Raw genomic sequence first — 20,700 nt, forward strand, 5'->3', positions numbered from 1 at the left:
ACTTCCCCAGATCCTTGCAAGACAGGCAAGGAGTGCTCTTGAATGTATTTCAGCTGTGGAGCATCAGGGCAAGGGATGGAAGCGACTTGCCAAGGCCATTCAGTGAGCAAGAGGCAGCAAAGAGAGCGGAATTTGTCAGCCCCTGACTTCCAGCCCCAAGTCAGTCTGGTGGCTCATGCTGCTCCTCTGTGGTTCCCTAAGGAAGTTTTACAGGTGACTGATTGGTTAACAAGTCCCAGTCCATGCAACTACAGTGGGTGTGTGCACCACTTGAAAAGAGGTCAACCCATCTACTCCCCTTGTAATGCCCACTTTAGTTCTAGGGAGACCAAATATTTCTCTCATCTTGTCCTCTCAGAATAATGTCTCAGCTGAAGACACCTTTACACAGTTGCACTTTGCTCTGAAGCAGTGGAAATCAGAAGCAATCACTTTAGGAGCAGCTTTCCTTTCTTTCTTGAGGGGGAGCACTGATCTTTAGAGAGGAAAAAAGGATGGATATGTTTTCGCACAAACTGATCAAACTACTTTTCATTCTAAATGAATACAAGACTGACTGAAAGTCTCAGGTGTACTAATTCTTTTTCAATAAAGTCATCCAAGTGTGCACCACAAAGCTAGAAGCTAGTAAGATAGTTACCCTGAAATATCAGAAGGCATTTTCCTTCCCTGACAGGCCTTCACTTCCACCAGCTAAGAGCAAGAGCAGTTAACAGTGACATCTAAAAGGACTTGTAAACATCATGAGGCAAAGCATCTCTGCTATTTCCCCAGTAAAGCAGTCCTTTCTCCTGCACCCCCAGGAAGCCAACAAGGAAAACCAAGCCTCCATCCCAGCCTCAAAATGGCAAATTTGCTTAGTTCCTTCTTCCACTGGCTTTCCTCTGCAAAATGTTAGAGGCGGACTCAAATCTGTCAGTCATTATGGGTGGAGCCTGGCAGAGATTCCAGGGCCAGTTCAGGTGCTGTGAAAGGCTCGAAGCATAAGGGAGGCTGCACTCAAGAGCTGGCTCTGCATCCTCCCCTTCATCTACAGAGCTCAACTGCCCAGTGCTGGCTGGATTGTGCCCAAGGACACAGCTTAGAAAGCCCCTTCCCATGTCAAGGAGTTATCACCACCTGCATAATTCCTCTCCCCTCCTTTTTTGCCATATCCCATTTAACCCTAGTCTCTGCCAGTGTGAAGCCATTCCCCCTTTTCCTGTCACTCCAGGTCCTTGTAAATAGTCTCTATCTGTCTTTCTTGTAATCTCCCTTTACTTGGTACTCGGAGGCTGCAACTGGGTCACCCCAAAGCTTCTCTTCTCCAGGCTGAACAATCCCAACTCTCTCAGCCTTTCCAGATTTGCAATACTTTAATTACTATCAGAATTTCACAAATTCTATAAAAACTTACTTTTCCAATACTATTTCTAGTCAGCAGCAGCCTTTCCTAATGTTCTAACAGACTGTCTCAGGATTCCTAGGAGTACAAACTTGAAACTTTTTAAGCCAATGTCAAGAAGCGAAAGCATGAACTGAAGTCGTTCTGGGCTGCAGATGCTGCAGACCTTAGCATTTATATTTTACACTCAGCAGTGCAGGCAGGAGAGAAAACATCCTCATATTAATTGGCAGTATTTGCAGTTATGCTCTGAGGCACACACTGGCATGTACCTGAGCAGCTTCTCAGGCAAGAGCTGGCCTGGCTGAGGGAATCACTGCATCTCCTCTGAAAAGGTGCAGGACTCTGCCTTCCAATTTTATCCAGTGGCAGAGCTTGCAGTGTTGAGTTGGTGGTTATAACTCTGATCTGTTTAATCAAAGACAAGAAGTTTACCTGGAGATAAACATCTTCATGAACTCAGTGTTTTCAGTCCGCTGTCCCTGCTCCATTCTCCTTCAAGATTCTGGATGAAATCATTTCCACCTGTCTCATTTAGGTCAGTGCCAGTAAGAAACAGGGTGAGTGTGGGCAGCATGTTGGACAGAATGTCAAGTTCAATAAGAATTAGACATCTTTTTTTCTCTGCCTCTTTTTATCCTGCACACTCTTCACCCAGCGATTCACAGGTGCAAGTGGGTGACTGCAACAGCAAACTAGGAAAACCTAGTACTTTGTGAAGGAAAATAAATAAAAAAAATATTTTTTAAGTTTCAAAAAATCGGTTTACTCCAAAAAGTAATATTATCAAAGATAAATAATTCTTCTGACCAAATAATTCCAAAAATCAAAGAGAACGGTATGAAAATCACGAATAGCCAAAGGCTCTCTGGACTCAAAACTGGGCAGGGTAACATGCCTTATGGAAGGGTAAAACCCAGGGGGCAGTCAGGCTTGTTCCTGCTGTGACACTGCCCTGCGGAGGGAATGCTGCAAAGGAAACAATGAATCCAAACACTGAAGGATAAGAAGCAGATGGAAGACAGCACTCAATGATTAATTCAGTAATCACCTGGGGGAGGACATGCTAAGTACCTCACTCTAGGTCAGAAAAAAACCTTCCAGGCAATTAATAAGCTGGACAAGTCAGTTGAGAGAAGGAACTAAACCCCCATTTTTTTACAAGCTCCTTTTTTTCCCTTTGGCCTTACCTTTTCTACTACCACAGCCTAAGAAATGTTTGATAAAAATGAAGCGCATGTGTAAAAACATTTCCTAAGACCTAATCCCAGAAATTAGAAATTATTTTAAAACTTTCTCAAATTATCCCAATGCTTCTTCGAAGTTATTGCAGAAAACTGCTCCCTGTAGTAACTGGGTACCTCACCCCAAACACACTTTAAGAACCACTGCTGAGCATCAGGCTGAGCAAAGTCCTAGAAATACAGGACAGGTGGCAACCCGTGGATCCTTTCCAGGGACTTCTTCATATCTGCCCAAAGCTTTTCCACTCTCACCTTGCTCTCTGTTTCTTACTTTTCATTGATTTGCACAAAGACTTTGGTGTGTCTGTGCTCACAGCATCACTGCAGCAAGAGAGGAAGGGCTGGGAGCAAAAAAATTTTTGAACAAAAATTTTATCTTGAGTTTGGAAAACAATAGAAAGAAACAACCAGAAACAATTTTTAAAAAACCAAACAAACCAAAGCTCATTTGTTTCCAAAGGTTGTTTTCTTTTTCTTTTTTTTTTTAAACAGATTTAGGAGAGTATTTCAGTGAGGTAGAAGAATTCCTTTCAGAACATGACATTCAATTTTATTTAAAGAGAAACATTATCTGAAGTATTGAACATGCAAGTGAAACCACACCTACAGGATCACTTGCTTCATCACAATCATGATGCTTGAAATAGACAAAATACATAAGATAGCATTTTAATAATGCATTTTTAAAAGATACAGTGCCAGAAAAGGTGGGAAAAGGAAGACATTTGGCAGATCTGAAGTTGTAGAAGAGGAAGCAGCAGTATTTAGGAAGCAGCTTGGAAATAATGAGAAAGGCGGACAGGAAAGTAGGAAACAAATGAAGAACCAACAAATAATTCCTTAAATCTAAACTGGAAGAGAGAAGTTTAACCAACTTCACAGATGAGAGGAGGAACATTTTAATAATGAGGTAGTGCAAAAAAAGTAGATAAACTATAATCCTTAACCAGGTTTGCTCACCAAGGTGATGATTCTGGAAGAACAGGTCAGGGATGATATAAAAATCAAGGCACCAACTCAAGTCTAAGCACCAGCCTTTTTTGCAAAATGTTAACAAAGAAACTCCTAGATGTAAAGCAACAAACATCTGTAAGGTTTCAGGGAAAAATCTCTTATGAAAGGAAACACTGAGACTTCCAGCAGCAACTGAGAACTTGAGGAAGTGTCAGTCAACAAGGAAAGGCAGCACGACCACAAAAATATTCACAGTAGTTGTATCTTAGTTAATGCACAAGGCAACATAAACTAGGCAGACAAACAGAATTAAGAATATGAGGTGAAGAAAAGCAAGAATTCAATGAGATGTCATTGTGTGTCAGCCTTTGGTCAAATACGAAGGAAAGAGGAGAGCTCAAAACCAGTGGCCTTTGGTACTAGTGGAAAAGGCAGAGAGGAGTGATCCCAAGCAGCTGAAATGAAAACAAAGCTGCGAGAAAACAGAGGGGAAAATCCTCACAAACAAAACATAAGGAAGAAAATATTCACTTGCAATAAAAGCTGCTGGGAGGTCAGGACCAAAGATAAACAGCTTGTTTCTAGCTTCACATATTTCTAGTAATTTGTGAGGGTTCTGGTTAGTACACAGAAAGCCAACCAGGAGAGGGTGCAGAAAGCCAGGGCAACAAGAACAGTCTTTTTAAACCAGAGTTTAGAATGTCCTGAGGAGACAAAGTACTGACAGGAGAAAGGGAAAAAAAAGAAAAAAAAGGGAGAAACTGCAGAGTCCATGAACACAAACAGTCAAGAAGGGAGGGGAAACAAGAATCTCCATGAGAAGAGTCTTTTCAGTGCCTAGTCTCAGTTCACAGAGGGATGGGATTACAGCAGTAAAGCAGTATTTCATAAGAAGCTGCAGAGAGTATTTATTTTTTTTTCTTTTCTTTTTTACCCTTGATGAAACTATTTTGCCTCAACAGTACTTTTTATTCTGTCCCAGGCTGAACTTGGCTTTGAGCTCAGCAGCTGAGCTCATCAAGCCCCATGTCATGTGAAATGTTGACATAAGTTTCAGGCTCCCCCAGAGGCAAACAGCTGCTTTGTGTGTCCAGAATGCCTGCTAAATGATTTCTGTGATTTGCTCAAACACCACACATACCCCTAACGACCAAGCAAGCAGAATGCTGCATCTGCAGCAACAGAAATCCATGTCACCCACAGTACAGCCACTCAATTTGAGAACTCAGGACATCTATATGCAATGTAAGTCCTGCTATGAAGCAATTTCCCAACTTCAGCTTAAACACACAGAGCTGCTGCAAAGCACAAGGCAGTTGAGATGAATACAGAATAGCAGCATGAGATCTCCTTTGACAACAAAGGGAAGAGACTACATAATGGAACAGTTACATTTACCCTCAAACTTCTGCACGTGGATTTTTTGGAAAGCAGTTTATACCTACAGAACCCTGGCCTGATCTGCAATAATTTAACAGCCTTGCTAAAATGAAACACTGATGAGTTGAGTCTGACTTCTATACTTCAAAACCTTTTCAGGCACTCTTCAAAGCTCAACTGGAGTTAGATGATGCATCCCTCACATGGACAGGAAAGACCCATGAAGATTCCTGCTCCATAAGAACGGCTGGAGACACAGCAGCTCTGGTTTCAACAGAGGGAGCCAGAAGGGCGTTTAAGTACAGGACGGGTGTGCTCAGCACAAACACACCTGAGAACAAACCAATCTTTGCCAGCTTCATTGTTACAATAAGTAGCAAATGGGTGAAATACAAAAGGATAGGTTTCCATCTGCATCCACAGCATTCACAGGTAAACTCCAAATAGGGAGGTCTCTGGATCAGCTACATCATCTGCTTGCTGGTGACACAGGACCAAAGTACAGCATTACAAAGAGAGCCTAAGCTTTGATGCTGGAAACAAGTTACAGTCCTGCCATCACTCACATTAAAAGAGCAGTTTACAATTAAGAGGTTTCCTATCACACAGAGCATTACAGAGCTAACTATAGCAGAGGCCTGTAGCCAACAGCAGGATGTGACTCCTGTTTTATAAACTATTTCAAAATGACTGTCAGAATTATGTCTGGAAGATAGGACATCCATGTAACAGCAGCAGATAAAGTTGATTTCCTTAGCAATTTCCTCTTGATATTACTCAGAATGTGCAAAAGAGCATTTCTGATTTATTGCAGGTGCAGATCCTGTCCTCAAATGTGTGCCTCAAGTAGCTCCTGTAACAGAGTACACCGAAATTCTCTTCCAACCCTCTCTATTTAGCTTCTTTTTAAGAAACAGTGGGATCTGTTTCTTAACTCCCTCATACCACAGAAACAACTGCATTGCTGACCTTCGCCTGAGACCCCCAACTGGGATCTAAGGAGGCTGCTTTGGCATCAAGCCCAGGATGCTCAAGTTACAATTCTTTCCCCGGCCTTGTTGTGGCAATGGGAAACCAGCCATGGTACCATCCTACTCAATGACAACTCTAAATAACAATGGGAGCTGCAGCAGCAAGTCATGCTATCAAATAAATATGCTGACAAAGGCTCAGCCAAGTCAATGTGCTAAATGGACAAGCAAGACATTCTCTCCTCGAATAAAGATCTGGTTTATGTGGCGTGTGAACACCTGCTGATAATCCACCTTGGGCCGCCTTCTCCTCCGGGACTGGCTCCTTGCTCGGGCCCCACCAGCACTGGCCCCCTCTGTGTGGGCAGTCCTGCTGCCCACATCAGCTTCACTTCTGTCACCTGAGGTCTTCTTTTCTCCAGCTCTGACTGAGTGTTTCTGCCTCTCACGCTCCTCTTCTGCTCTCCCTCGTCCTGATCCAGCTTTCGAACTCAGCGTCTGAGAGTCATTTGTCAGGGCCAGCTCCTCTGAGACAGTCTTTGAGTCAGCTCCCTTTTTCCCCGAGGATTCCTGCAGCTTGAGTCTGTCAAACAGCTGTAAAAGGACATTTGTATCTATGACCACACTTGTAAAACAAGAGAGGCCACTTGTTCCACCCTTCTACATTGCATTTTCATCTACAATCCCAAATCAGAGCTCCCAAGACACAGTGACAGATCTCCACCAGCAATAAAGACCATGCTTTCTTACCAAACAGTGACAGAAGGTGAATGGGTCTCTTGCATGGTTGTGATTGTCTTAATGCGAGCACCAAGGAATTTAATTTGGGGAGCAAGGAGTGTTACGTGGTAGCCTTTAACTTTGGTCAGGAGCAACAGATACACCAAGTTGCTCCTATAGCTCACTTTTTCCCATGCTCTTTTAAAGTTGTCAGACAGTTTTAGAGAGATTTCTATCCTTGTGTCACGAATCCCTAAGATAAGGGGCCTCCAAAGGGTGCATACTGAAAAACTGAGGGATCTTTTGCGTTCCCTAAAACAAATTAAAAGATGACATGTGGGTATTCTGGGAGGTGAGCAGACCACAAACAACAGAAAAATAATAAAAGCTACAGCAGCAGACCCAAAGCACTGTATGAACTCATTAATCTAAGAATACATGGTGGTGAAACTGGAAAAGAAATTCCTTTTACTCTGGCAGCAGACAAGCTTATACAAAATAATGACAAATGAGATTTTTGGTTAGCCTCTCTCTTCCCACCAACAGGATGGAAAGCCAACCCCTGTGAGAGTGAGCTAAAGGAACAAAGACAACTTGATTATTTTTAACTAATCTTTAAAAAAATGAAGGGTGGGATCTATCAGAAAACAGATTTAAATGGCAGGAATTTGAAAGCAAACTCCTGACAATGGAACAGTTTAAATGTTTTTGTGATGCTTCTCTGATGTTCAAAAGGCCCAGAGCTGTTGCCATTCAATGGGCACATCCCTGACACATTTTTTTTCCCTTCATTGTCCATAAGTTCATCTATCATCTCTTCAGTTGTCAACGTGGTAAACAACTCTATTTGCAGCTGGATCCTAGAGAGTGGAGAGCTTTGGAGATCTTGGGCTTCACAGTACCCAGAATGGAAGCTCAAGTGGCCAAAGAGCTGTGTTGTTTCTCTGGCTGCAGACACAGGCTTGTGTCATTAGGAACATCAGTACCAGCAGGATGCTCTGCCATATCCCCTGGCAGGACAAATGTGGACCTGATCAGTCACAGGTGCAAAAAACACACAGAACAAATACATCAAAACCCACAGAGTGAGCTTCTAGAAGCTCAGCACATTACATTAAGCAGTGGCAGCAACTCTGATCTGATTCTAAAGTGGAGCTTTAGTAACACTGAACTACTAAAATACTTTCAGAAAGGTCAGAAAACGTTTTGGGTATTTTTTTTCTCAGTTCAAGTTATTTTAGAGTCATCTGTAATAAAAGGAGGTAAAATATTTCAGATGCAAACATGGCTTCCCAATCAATGCTCCCCTTTCACTACTTTGAAAAAGGAGATCCTAGTAAGAAAGAAAACAGGAGATGTCACCTACTCGGGTCAGTGAGAGCTGAGGCTCTGCATAGAAGGCTTTGCCCATTACTGGTTTCCTGTAAGTCTCATCCACATCTGTCAGGGCCTAGAAAAAGATTAAAGAAACAGAAAGATCAAACTTAAAATAAAACATGAAGCAGCTTTGGACCAGCTTTGTGTCAAAGCATTATGAAATTATATTCTGAGAGAAAATCCATCCCAGGAACAGGCTGTGCTTTGGAGCTGGTTTGTTAATCATCTAAATTGTACTGAGGTATAAAAGCAGCAGAAAAGTTCATTCTGCATTACTTGCAAAATCTCTCTGATCCTTGCCTGCAAAATCCTTCCTCCCTCCCCATTTCCAAACTTTTCACACCTCCAGGCTCACAAATATTTAATAGCTGCTCTTCCATCTACTGTCTTTAAGATCTTCACAAGGTAGAACACAGGGAAAAGCTTTTGTAACTGACAGCTCAGTGATGTTAGTGAAAGAAAACAGAAAAGCACCTACCACTACAGAAAGACTGGGTTTTGCAGAGAAAGCTTTGGAAGCTTCTGATATTCTTCATATTCCACCTTCCTGTGTTCTTATGCAAAACCTCTGAAGATGCTGCAAACTGTTCAAAGCTTCTCTCTCACCTAAAACCTCTCTAAGATGGTTTGGCACCTCCCAGATGTACCAGTCCAACACCAAGCACCACTTACATCTCAAACCCAGCACTCAGTGCCAGAGCAAATAAGTTTGTGAACCACAAAAGCACATTAACCTTCTCCATGTGTTATTTGCTTAAACCTGTTGCAAATTTCAAGTTTTCAATATAACAGTTACAAATCAAGGGCTGGAATAATAATTACCATATTCCAAAATTTGTCAAATGCAACCAAAAACCCTGTGCAGACTCCACGAAGCCCTTTGAAAGTGCGGATGTGAACATTGATTCTGACACCATCTCGGACACAGCGATGAAGTTCCCCCAGTGGGCTGCCTTCATGGACTAGAACAGAAAGAGAACATCATCAGTCTTCAACCAAACATACAGAATCATAGAACAGAATCATAGAATGACTTGGGTTAGAAAGGATCTTGAAGATCATCTTGTTACAATCCCCTGCCATGGGTAGGGACACCTTCCACTATCCCAGGTTGCTCAAAGCCCTTTCTGACCTGACCCTGGACACTTCCAGGGATGGGGCAGCCACAGCTTCCCTGGGCACCCTGTGCCAGGGCCTCCCCACCCTCACAGCCAAGAATTCCTCTCTAATATCTACCTAAACCTCCTCTTTTTCAGTCTGAAGCTATTCCCGCTTTTCCTGTCACTACATACTCTAGTAAGAACTCTCTCCTCAGTATCTATCTATCTAAAAGACATGTAGAAATCCACTCCATGTACAAGTATTGGCAGACCTTGGCACAACACTTGTGTTCATAACAATAGCAATGAGAAGCCCCAAGCACTGTAACACACTGTGGTTGCCATTACCAGACCACCAAAACTCTTCTTACAGTGGGGACAGCCAAGACTTCAAAAATATGAAGGTTTTGCTTTACATAGCCCACAGCCAAATCAGCCTTAGCTGAAAATCTTTTTGCTACATTTCAAAAACATGCCAAGTAATCCTAACTGTAAATAAAAGTGGTTGAGAGGGAACAGAAAGCTCATGGGGGCAGAGTTAGTTCCACAGAAACGACAAATGCCTGGTTAAGGCCACCTCAGATTAGTTACGAGCTGTGAACAAAGAATCATAGCAGATGTGTTCCTTTTCTTTACAAGGGGATTTCTGAAACAATGAATGATTCAAAATCCTTCAATTTACTAAACTGGGCCAGTTTAAACTGATGAAAATGTATTGTTTCAGCTAAGATTTCAGCAGCCAGCTGAACATCCTTCAAAGTCATACAAGTCTTTGGCAAAGAAATAAAATTATTCTAAGGAGCAGCCAGCAATTAAATCATGCTAAACCCCAGGACAATAATGCTTTTAACCAGGGCAAAAAGAGTTCAATAAAACATACAGCTTGCCTGGCTCACACAAGCCTTGTCTGCACACTAGAGATCACTGCAAGTGTAATTCATCTAGAGGGGTAGATATTATTTACAACTTCCACCCATGCCTTGGTACCCGTTTGCTTGTGCAAACACAGCCCCAGGACTGCTGTACAATTCCTACTAAGAGTCAGGGAAAAGACTTGGTCTAAAATCTCACACATTTCTTCATATTAATAAAATATGTGAGACAGAGATGATCTCTCACCTTGTGCCTTAGGGACTATGGATTCAAGGTTTGATTTGCACACCAGAAAATGCTCCCTGTGAGTGTAAAGTGACTGTGTAAAACAGCTGATCTGCAGGACTCGGCTGCAGGGTAATTCATGGCCACAGCAGGGAAATCTAAATCAGTTTCCTCTGAATTAACCTAATCATATTTATTTTTTGAGATCCATTGTCTTCCTGCCAGCCCTCTCCAGCTGAATAACTGGAGGAAATTGGTTTCACACAGAGCAGAAGCTGTCTCAGCACCTCCCAGCCTTGCTTAGGGGGCCTTTCCATGAGTCTCTGTGTCTCCTTCAGCTGAACTGATAACAAACTTATGTTCGGGATTGACAGATCCATCACAGGAACTACAGATGACACCATCACAATATCAAATGGATGTTTTCAATCAGAAAACAGTATTTTTTCTAACCAACCCTGAGAATTTACATAATAATATAAAATCAAGGGTTTATTTTTTTACATTTCGAATTCTAATATTCCTTTTAAGTAGGGACATTATCTGCAACTTCTTACAAAATTCCACATACAACCCCTCTTTCCCACTACACCTCTGCCTCTCAGCACCCAGGAAAACACTACACAGCTCTACCAAATCCACACTCTGCCCACTTTTCCTTGCATGTGCTCCTCCATGGCAAACCTCCAGCTTCACCTGAGCAAAAGGGCAGAATGCATCATCCAAAAACCCTTCAACAACCTGACATTCTCGCAAAAAACAAAACCAGCAACGCAAGGCATTTATTTTTGGAACACACCTCCTCCACAAGCACCAAGGGCTGTAATGAGCAGGCTCTGCACACAGCTAAATCTGCCTGTGCCTTCTGTGTTGTTAAGTACCAGCATTAACAATTTTTCAATAGACGGGGAAAAAAGTTACCTAGTTGGTACTCAAAATGCAACCCCTATTTGTATAAAATAAGCACATGCTTAATACCAAAACTCTGAAAAATGACCCAAAAACTACCGTAAGCAGAGGGCAAGTACCCCAAAAGGGTGAAGATAAAGATCCAAACTCTAGTTAAGTTCAAGTCCTTGTCCTCAGGGCAGACTCTATTAAGAGGCAAGATTAGAAAAACCACAAGAGAAAGGTCAGAACAGTTGAAATAACCTAGAACACTGTCAAACACCTTCCCACCTGCCCTGCACATGAGTTCCCTGCCCCTTGGTAAACCCAAAGAAATGATAAATCGCTCCTCCTGAACAGATCCAACACAGTCCAAGCTCCAAACACAGACCCACCTGTGCTGCAGACACCCCCCATTTACAGGGAAAGCACACAATTTTGGCTATAAATCACTCTTGAAACACCCCAGGCTGCTGAGTAGCACTTTCTGTATCAGTTGTGCCAGTCTTCTTTGAAGTCCAGATATGGATGTGTGGATATTAAGTATGTGTTCTTAATGGTTCTTAATTTTTACAGGGTTGGGTTTTTTTAAAATTTTCATCACAACCGCAAGCTGAAATGGTTTATATTAAAATCTGAAATCAGTATTTAAGATTAATCAGAATTTAAGTTTTCTGGAAATCCTGTGCAAACAGAACCTCTGCATTTATGCAGAGCCCTAAGTGTGACACTTAAGATCACGCAGTATCTATAGCAATGAACACATTGTGTTTTAGTGCCTAAGCAAGAAAAAGGTTTTGCCTTGGGCATTCAGAATTGGACATTTTGGGCCTTGCCTTTTTAGAAACAAAAAATTAAGGCGATGGTGAAAAGATAGTTGCATTCCAAAAAGAACCCCAGTATTTTTAATTAAGTACACTAAAGTTACTTCTCACCTAACAGCAATGCCATTTGATTCTTGGTGTGGGGGCACAAGTAGCACCTCTTCATGTTTAGGAGATATTTACCCTGACTGCACGAATTGATTTTTACAAGAAATTTGTATCATCATCACAACTGATGAATTTAGCTATATCACAGCTATCTCACACCTCAACCCACTGTTCTGCCATCATGTTATCAGAAATGTCAGTATTTCTGCCTGCAGGATGTTTGGTTAGCAACAAGTAACAGCAGTGTGTTACAGACTCACCCGCGGTTATGATTTAACTACACCCTGGGCTGACTCAAATACCAGTCTTGGTTTAAAATAGTACTTTTGAGAACACAGCAGTGTCTCATCCCTTTTCTCCTTAAAACCAAGAGAATGTATGTAATTAACCAATTAACAGAGCAGGACATCACCACAACAAAGTCAGTGTCATCTCTGTGTGAGCAGCTCTGTGAAATGCTGTTCCTCATTCCTGCACACCATTTCAGAGAATCACGGAATGGTGTGGGTTGGGAGAAACCTTAAAGCCCATCTCGTTCTCATCACCCTGCCATGTGCAGGGACACCTTCCACTAAACCAGGCTGCTCCAAGCCCCGTCCAACCTGGCCTTGGACACTCCAGGGATGGGGCAGCCACAGCTGCTCTGGGCAACCTGTGCCAGTGCCTCTGCATCCAAGTGTCATTCCCCATCAAACCAAATCATTCCCCTCACACCACCCACCGCACCCCACTGTCACCTAATCCCTTCCGCCAGCCATCGCTCCCTTCTCACCCACAAACTCCATCCCCACCCTACGCCGGGCCCAGCCGCAACCCTCGACTCACCTCAGCATGACCCCGGTCCCGGCCCGGCCCTCACACCCTCCGCCTCCCCCTCAGCCCTGGCTCCCCGCGCCCGCCCAGCCCCGGGGCCGCGCTGCCCGCGCCCTTACGGGGCATCCTGGTGAGGACATTGCGCGGTGCCCGTCGCCGCCGCCGCGTCGCCGTTCCGCCTTCAGCCGCCTCCTGCTCGGGGCCCGCGTTGACCATGAGGCTGCGGAGGCGCTGGATGCGCTCGGGGTCGGCGGCGGGCGGGCCCCGGCGGGACGCGCGGCTGGCGGGGGCACCGCGGCAGGCGGGGGCGGCGCGGCGGCCGCGCGAGCGGCGCAGGCCGCGCTGGAAGCTCTCGTACTCGGCGAGGTTGTTGAAGCAGGGCGCGCCGGGGAAGGGCAGCGGCGTGCGCGGCGAGTAGAGCGCCAGCAGCGGGTCGAAGCGGCTGGAGCTCACGTCCAGGCGGCCGGGGCTGGGCGAGCGGCGGCGGGGGTCCCGCGGCTCCGCGCCCGCCGCGCCCGCCTCGTCTTCCTCCATGCCGGGCTGCGGGCGGCCGCACTGCGCAGTGCCGCCACCAGGGAGCGCTGCCGCGCAACGCCGCCGGCCTGAGGGCGGAGCGGCCGCCGGCCCGGGAGGGGCCCGGGAGCGGCCCGGGAGCGGCCCAGACGCCTTTCCGCTGCGTCCGGCACCGCGGTACAAGAGACAAGGAGCTGCTGGAGAGCGTCCAGCAGAGCCCGCAAAGATGGTGAAGGGTCTGGAGCATCTCTCTTTTATGAGACAGACTGCGGGAGCTGGGCCTGCTTAGCCTAAAGACTCAAAGGGGTGTATCAAAAGGGTGCTGCCAAACTCTTCCTGGTGACAGGACGAGAAGCAGTGCACATAAACTAAAACAAAAGAAATTTCACCTCAACATGAGGAAGAACTTTACGTTGAGGGTGGCAGAGCACTGGAACAGCTGCCCAGGAAGGGCGTGGAGTCTCCTTCTCTGAAGACATCCCAAATGCACCTGAACACGTTCCTGGATGACCTGCTCCAGGTGTCCCTGCCCTGGCAGGGGAGTGGGCTGGATAATCTCCAGAAGTCCCTTCCAACCCTAACAAATCTGTGATTATCTTCAGTTACCCCCGGCTGGTGCAACCCTCCCTCTGCAGCCCACCCTGGGGATGGTCCCTGGATCAGGCGCCAAACCCCCCTGCCCCAGGCCGTGAAATGCCACCTGGACAACAGGCGGTTGCAATAAAATTTGCATTTTAATGCATAAAAAGATACACAGGGCAGAGTCATTTCACTGAGGAAACACTATTAACAATGCAGAGAGGTTCTACCATAATGATTCACCACCTCCATAAATGTTTCATAACAGGTTCCCGTACTTTTAATGCTTCTTGTTACAGCAATACATCAGCCACAGGTTGTTCCCCAGTTTTAGAGAAAACACTTATTTCTTCACTGGGTCACAGCACAGGACTCCTGCAGCTACAGGAATGCCTGTATCGTGTGTGCCACCAACACCAGGCTGCTGTTTGAGCCTTGGGAATAGTTATTTTCCCCTACAGCTATGGAGTCATATATATGCAGACCTTATGAATGAGAATACCACATGGAGTTCTTTCTCTAGCATTTATATAATACAAATTAAAGCCCATGGTTGTATGGAGAATCCATATCTTGCTTCCAAAGTCTGCATCCATACGTGAACAGCTATGTTGACTTATTCCATATCATCGTAAGAATGAGTTAATTAGAAAACACTATGACCTAATACAGATGTGTTTTTTATATACACACACAATGTACATACATAAAGATATTGTAGAATGTATTAGGCAGTCATAATACGTAAAATAAAAAACCTATATATTACTTTTCAAACATAAATCATGGCTGCCAAATTATTTTTTTAATCTTTCATCTGTTACCAGGATGAGTAAATCCAGCTGTTACCAGTTCTGGAACAGTTGCTTTGTATGCAAAGTCCAAAGTCAGGCACCAAGCAGTAACATGAAATTTCACAGTTAAGTAAATTACATTTGTGTTAGAAGACCAAAAACCAACAGATAGAAAGTTCTTAGTGACTGCTACAATGATTCACAATCACCCACATCCTCTTCCTAGGAATCATGCAGCCCATTCTACAAACTAAAAACGAAATACATTCTCTCTTTGCGTGTAGGGCAAGCGGAAGCCTTGTGCTGTTATAAACACTCAGACTCATTGCCTAATCTCGGGAAGAACCTGCAAAATTCAAGTTTACATCAGTACCTGGTCAGTGGGGGTTTTTTAAAAAAAAGCACCAAAAGACACATTGCCTTAAATGTGTAAGTTCTTCTGCAGGAAGGGGAAACATAGGCTGGTAAGAGAATTTACAGGAATCTAACTCAGTAGTGTGACCTTCATCAGTCATATCTGATCCTTTCTTTCTATTTTTATGGCCAGTCCCAACTGCTATCTCTTCACAAGCAACAACTGGCCCAGTTACTTTTCTGGGACCATGTTTTTGAAACCAGCTTCGTTAGAAGCAGTAATAGCCTTATCAATGCCTATCATTAAAGCTGTATTTCTACATTGAAACAGGTTATTTCCCTCAAATTCCACTTACACTGGGACAAGCCCCTATCCATTAGCAGAAATATTTCTGCTTGGAGAGGTTGATTTTGACAAAGGGTCTTAACTGACAGTTGGACTGGAACAGAACTGTGCATTGACCAGGCAACACACACTCCTCCCTTCCTTCTGACAAACATGGATTGCCAGCACTCCTCTGTCTGTGTCATTCCCAGGGAGATCAGAAAACAGCAGCACAAATTGTTGGCTCCCTCTTTGCAGGCACCTGGGATGTTGTGCTGTGTTGCCACCTGTCACTCCTGCACAGGAGGAGACAGGTGAATTCCCAGGCCATGGAATATGAGAAAAGATGTCTATCCATGCCCTAACAGAATTCCAGTCTGTACAGTATCTTTATTATTAACTTCATTGTTTGGAACTTTCACCGCTTAGTAGTACAAGTCCCAGGAATAAGAAAGGCCACATAATAAAACACAGCGAAGATACTATTATTTTTATTTTTTAAAAGTATACAAATCCTGTACATCTGACAAAAACTTTTAAAATTAACCATAGCAAACTGCCAGGCTACTCCCTTTCAGTAAGAATCAGCCATCAGGCAGCAGAACAGTTTGTCACTCATCTGACTAAACACACCAGCCTTGAATTTTAATACCAAGTCCCAATTGAAGTATTCTGGTCCATCTCAGTTGAAAACAAAAACAAAAACAAAATTTCTATTCAAATATGCAAGCTTTTTTATAGTTCAGCCGTTCAATAAAACACCTCATGGTCTAAACGTTATAGAAATACAGGAAATTTCTGCGTACTTTTTTTACAAATACACATGTACAAGGCAGAACAGTCTTAATTCATCATGAGTTCTTAACACTCAAAATAAAGTGGGATTTTAGCTTTCCATATGGGCATATCCTTGCATGTCAGACAGCACCAGTGTCTTCTTTTTAGAAGCAACAGTGCTAAACTCAGTGTAGTTGCTGAAGAGGGTTACAGGTCAAACTCTGCCAGCCACCATTCGTATTCCTCACTTGCCAACAACACAAGCAGAGCAAAATGTGAGCTACCAGTTATATTCATCAGAGATATCATCTATCCTCAGCCAGAATCTCGGGATATTCCTCCCAGAACTGGTCCCCAATGATGTCACAGTGCAGAGGAACAACTTTAGTCTTAGTCCGGGTCACTTCCACTTCCTTTTCTTCTTCTTCTTCCTTTGGCAGTTTTATTTTCTTAGTGATGACTTCATTAACCTGAAAATACAGGTGGCACATTAGCAGACATATAAAGCTCCAGAGGGGATTCAAGAATTCTAATTAAAAAAAAACCTAATAAAAAAACACAGGCCAGGAATTTCTCCCACTAAATCAATGACACAATCCTAGAATAATGAACATTTCCAAGTTACTTTAAAGCAGAAAAGAACTAAGCAAACTATGAGCTGAGTTACCTTATTGAACAGAACTTTGTAATTCCTTTGCCATGGATATACTTGGGACCTCATCCTGGGAAGGGCCCCGGTGATACACACATTGTCATCTGCTGATACATGTTTCACCTCAATGGTTATAATTTGTATCTACACCAGACTTCAGAGACTGGTTTTTAAATTATGCTCATAGAAACAGATACCTCAAAAACATCTCTAAAACAATGAGTCATCTTACACATCATGATATGGCAAATGTAGTTAATTTAAAATATATTTATTCCTAGACATACATTGGAGATACATGTGGTGCTCTTACAGTGCAGTCTGTCTGCCACAGTGTAACTATTTAAAACATGAGCACAAAGCAAGTGCCAATACAGGTTTTTACCTTCTGCCATATTAAGACAGTTCCTTTTCTATACATCAAAGGTTCATTGTTGTAGTTGATGTTGAACTCAGAAAATAAGATTTCATTCTTATCTCCAGCCAAAGTTCCCTGAGAGGAAAGGAAAAGAAAAATACTCTTAGAGAAAACAAACAAACTGTATTGCTAGGGTAGAGGAGGGGGGAATATTGGAAGCAAGACTGACATTTGTAAAGGTTTTTCACCTTTAAGTCAGAAGGTTTAATTGCTTCTCTCAACAGAGGAGTTAATTTCAACTGCCAAATGAGTATTAAAACTGAGAGGGTTTTTATTGTATTTTCAAGACAAAGAGAACACAATCAAGAGACTCCAGAAGAAAACAAATAATCTGCTGAAGTCTGCACAAGGAGATGAAACACAACAGAAGGGACTGGCAATGTACAGGACCTGAATTATGCCATTGTTCCTTGTGTGTTTGGATACTGGAAATTTTATGGCATTTCTAAGATTTCTGAAATTACTAATTAAGAACTTAAAACCCTGCTAATACTTTACCAAGAATACATTATTTGCTAATGGTATTAACATCTGTGCAGTTCAAGAAGTTGTTGAATCTACACCCACAAAATTATTACAGTAAGAACAGACAAGCCAGCCAGGGCTGCTGAGCAGGCAAGACACTTTGCAAATATTATGATTTAATTTTTAGCTGTAAAAAACCACGACTTTAGCAGACTCTTACCCGGAGCCTCTCCTGTGCTTGCACTGGTGTCAAACCACTTCGCTGTACAAGCATCCAGAACACTGTATTATAAAGGTTATTAATATGGCCTAGAGAAAACACAGAAATGAGTGTGAGGAAGATTATTTACCCAATCTGAGCGACTAGTTAGAAAACAATAGCTGTATTTCCAGAGTTGTATCCAAGAAACAGCCAAGAGTAATGGGGAATATAATCAGTTTCTAAAGAAGGTATAATGTTTATAATCCGTTTTTAAGGTACTGCATATCATGACTAGAAGACAGATTTCATTATAACTAAGAAGGGCAGAGCAGAGGCTGAAGGGTGTTACGTCTAATGTAAATTATTTTCATTTGACAACAGGGACTAGGCGCTGACAAAGGTCTAGAGATAAATCCAGAAAATCCACGTCTGTTCTAACATGGAATATTCAGCACTTTCAGTTGCTACCTGCTGTGAATTTGAATATTCACATCTCTTCATTAAAGATTACCTTGGCTAAGCCAACTCTGAACAGCGTGATTAATTAATTAATTCTATTAGCAGTTCTAATATTTCCTGTGCTGAACTTACTCTCAGGATGCACCAAACATAGCTGCAGCCTGAACACTCCAAATTTCAGCCAGTATTTCTGTAGCCATACAAAGCCCGGAACAATTGTAATATTATTGAAAACTACCACCCTACCTGCTGTTCTTTCACTGACAACTATATATACAAATACACTGGCAGAAAGGGCATTTTTGTTCAGAGGAAGTGAACTCAGTTGAACAAATCTCTGTTTTCTAGGAGCACTTACAATCTGCTTGCCTCCAACTGAGGTAGTCCTTCAAATTCTGGTTGCTGGGATATAACACAATTCGTCCATCAAATCCTGGCGGGTACAGAAGCTGCTGGTCCTTAAAATAATCCTTCCAATAGAACACGTAACTTGAGGAAAACTGGGAGACCACATGAGTCATGAACTTACTTGCAAACACAGAACAAGAGAAAAAAAAGAAAGAAACACGAGTGTGATTATGTATCTGTAGTTATCAGAGGTACCAGTAGTGATAATTCTGGTGGAGAGCAGCATTTCTTAAATAATGGCCAAACAGATGAGCAATGGCACAGAGTCTTTTGAAGAACAGAGGTACCGAGAATTGTAACATTTTCTTAAAAGAATGTCTGTTTATAATGTCTTGATTGTTTATATAATAAGTTGTTTATACAACTTTTTTAAACTCTGTATTATTAAACATATTTTCCTGAAAGACCACATGTAAAGAATCCACATGAAAAACCTGAATTAACTGCAGTGTAAACACCAGACCTCCTCCTAACCTCTGTGTGTAGGTAAAGGCAAATCTGAAGAATTACAGAGAGATGTTAAAAACAAGTTCTCTTCAGTATCAATGCAGCTGTTACCTTGCTCTTCTTTTAAACCACCTGCTCTTCTTTTTGAAAACAAAACTATATTCATCACTCTGTCCATAAGCAATAGCAATATCCTCCAGTTCTTGCATCACTGTCTGGGCACACTTGGTCATCAGCTGCAGAGCACGGTCATCATTTGGCTTTTTGAATTCATGCTGCTCAGAAAACCTTCAAAGCAAAAATAATTGCATAAAAATCCCTTTAAAAGCTGCTAAAAATGCCAACCCATTCATTTTTCTCGTATTTGCTTTATATGAATGTTGATTTCCAATATCATGTCAACACTGACAAAAGAATTCCCTCCAAGTATGAAAAGCAGTAACAAAAATCCTCACTATCCACTCTGGCTAACTCACTCTCTTTCCCACCAGTATCTGACCTCAACCAGTCTTTCAAAGCAGTCGGTTTATGTATTTTAATTGGAAATGGATAACAAGTACCACTTTCTGTAAACTCCCTTTCTCACAGGGTGTCTTTAATACTCAGTCCACTAAGGACAACATTATCAATAAACTCATCAAAACTCAAGAGCTTTTCCAAAACCAGAGATCATATCCCAGCAAGAACCTCTGTCATCTACCAGCCGAGGGAAGGTGAATTCCCCATTTATCCCGAGGGAAGGTGAATGCCACACAGACACTGACTCCAAACACCAATACACATCCCTTTATAGCAGCTGCTGTCCCTCCCCAGCACACCCAAGGCACTGGGAACATTTCCCCACTGGCACCATTCCCTACCACCCGGCTCTGAAGCAGCCCGTGAAAACAAAACCCCAGTAGTAATTCCCTGCCCTGGAGAGGCCGAGTGAAGGTTCGCTGGGACCGGGGGGTACGAGGATCTCTAACCCCGCACCCGCAGGACTCACACAGGCCGGGCAGGAACAGCCCAGCGCAACCAGGGCACCACCCAGGACCTGCTCTGGAGCAGCGCTCCCAGCCCGCCCCGGCCCTGCCCTCACCGGTGGAAGTTGCGGCCGTCCAGCCGCACCACGATCCAGCAGTTGGGCAGCACCGTGTCGTCCGCCTCGAAGTCCCGCACGTACTCGAACTTGCTCTTGGCCATGGCGAGGCCGCGGCAGCCGCGCGGGGAGCCCGGAGCGCAGCCGGCAGCGATGGCCGCGGCCGCCCGGCAGCAGCGCAGCATGACCGGCGCGGAAGCGGAAAGAGCGGCGCCGAGCCCTTCTGGGCGGCCCGGAGCAGCGCTCGCTGGTGCCGGCGGAGGGCGGGCCGAGCTGGCGGGCGGAGCGCGGGGCGGCTCCGGCAGCGGTGCCCATGGCGGCCGCGGGGCGCGGGGCCGGGGCTGGGGGCCCGTGCGCCCCGGTCC

General features: G+C 43.8%; 2 protein-coding genes across 4 annotated transcripts in view; both read right to left on the reverse strand.

The window, feature by feature from the left end:
* The window catches only part of LSM11 (LSM11, U7 small nuclear RNA associated), a 13,842-nt gene extending 436 nt beyond the window's left edge, over positions 1-13,406 (reverse strand). The window contains exons 1-4 of the mRNA XM_048319965.1: positions 12,981-13,406; positions 8,853-8,992; positions 8,020-8,103; positions 1-6,527 (exon numbers count right to left, since the gene is read on the reverse strand). The exon at positions 1-6,527 is cut by the window's left edge and continues 436 nt beyond it. Of these exons, the coding sequence (XP_048175922.1) occupies positions 6,141-6,527; positions 8,020-8,103; positions 8,853-8,992; positions 12,981-13,395 (1,026 nt within the window). The 5' untranslated portion in view covers positions 13,396-13,406 and the 3' untranslated portion in view covers positions 1-6,140. The remainder of the gene's footprint in view (positions 6,528-8,019; positions 8,104-8,852; positions 8,993-12,980) is intronic.
* Positions 13,407-15,901: 2,495 nt separating this feature from the next.
* THG1L (tRNA-histidine guanylyltransferase 1 like) lies at positions 15,902-20,520 on the reverse strand. Of its 3 annotated transcripts, XM_048320218.1 has the most exons (6): positions 20,336-20,520; positions 19,366-19,542; positions 18,758-18,927; positions 17,959-18,047; positions 17,241-17,348; positions 15,902-16,673 (listed from the first exon to the last, which is right to left on the reverse strand). In XM_048320218.1, the coding sequence occupies exons 1-6, from the start codon at positions 20,518-20,520 to the stop codon at positions 16,509-16,511; spliced, it is 894 nt and encodes a 297-aa protein (XP_048176175.1). In that variant the 3' UTR covers positions 15,902-16,508. The 3 variants fall into 3 exon arrangements, with proteins under 3 accessions (XP_048176175.1, XP_048176176.1, XP_048176177.1); XM_048320219.1 differs by lacking the exon at positions 20,336-20,520 and having other exon boundaries at positions 18,758-18,923; positions 19,366-19,454; XM_048320220.1 differs by lacking the exon at positions 20,336-20,520 and having other exon boundaries at positions 18,758-18,832; positions 19,366-19,432.
* Between the last annotated feature and the right edge of the window lie 180 nt (positions 20,521-20,700).

The sequence above is a fragment of the Corvus hawaiiensis genome, chromosome 15 (genome assembly GCF_020740725.1).
Source record: "Corvus hawaiiensis isolate bCorHaw1 chromosome 15, bCorHaw1.pri.cur, whole genome shotgun sequence".
Lineage (NCBI taxonomy): Eukaryota > Metazoa > Chordata > Aves > Passeriformes > Corvidae > Corvus > Corvus hawaiiensis.

What these genes read in the sequence shown, in the direction of transcription:
- THG1L (XM_048320218.1), bottom strand. Translation starts at nt 20,520, where the DNA reads ATGCTGCGCTGCTGCCGGGCGGCCGCGGCCATCGCTGCCGGCTGCGCT. An exon ending in CAGTTGGAGGCAAGCAGATT is followed by an intron (nt 18,048 to 18,757) that starts GTAAGTGCTCCT and finishes TGTTTTCTCTAG; the next exon opens with GCCATATTAATAACCTTTAT. An exon ending in CTGTCTTAATATGGCAGAAG is followed by an intron (nt 16,674 to 17,240) that starts GTAAAAACCTGT and finishes CTGTATTTTCAG; the next exon opens with GTTAATGAAGTCATCACTAA.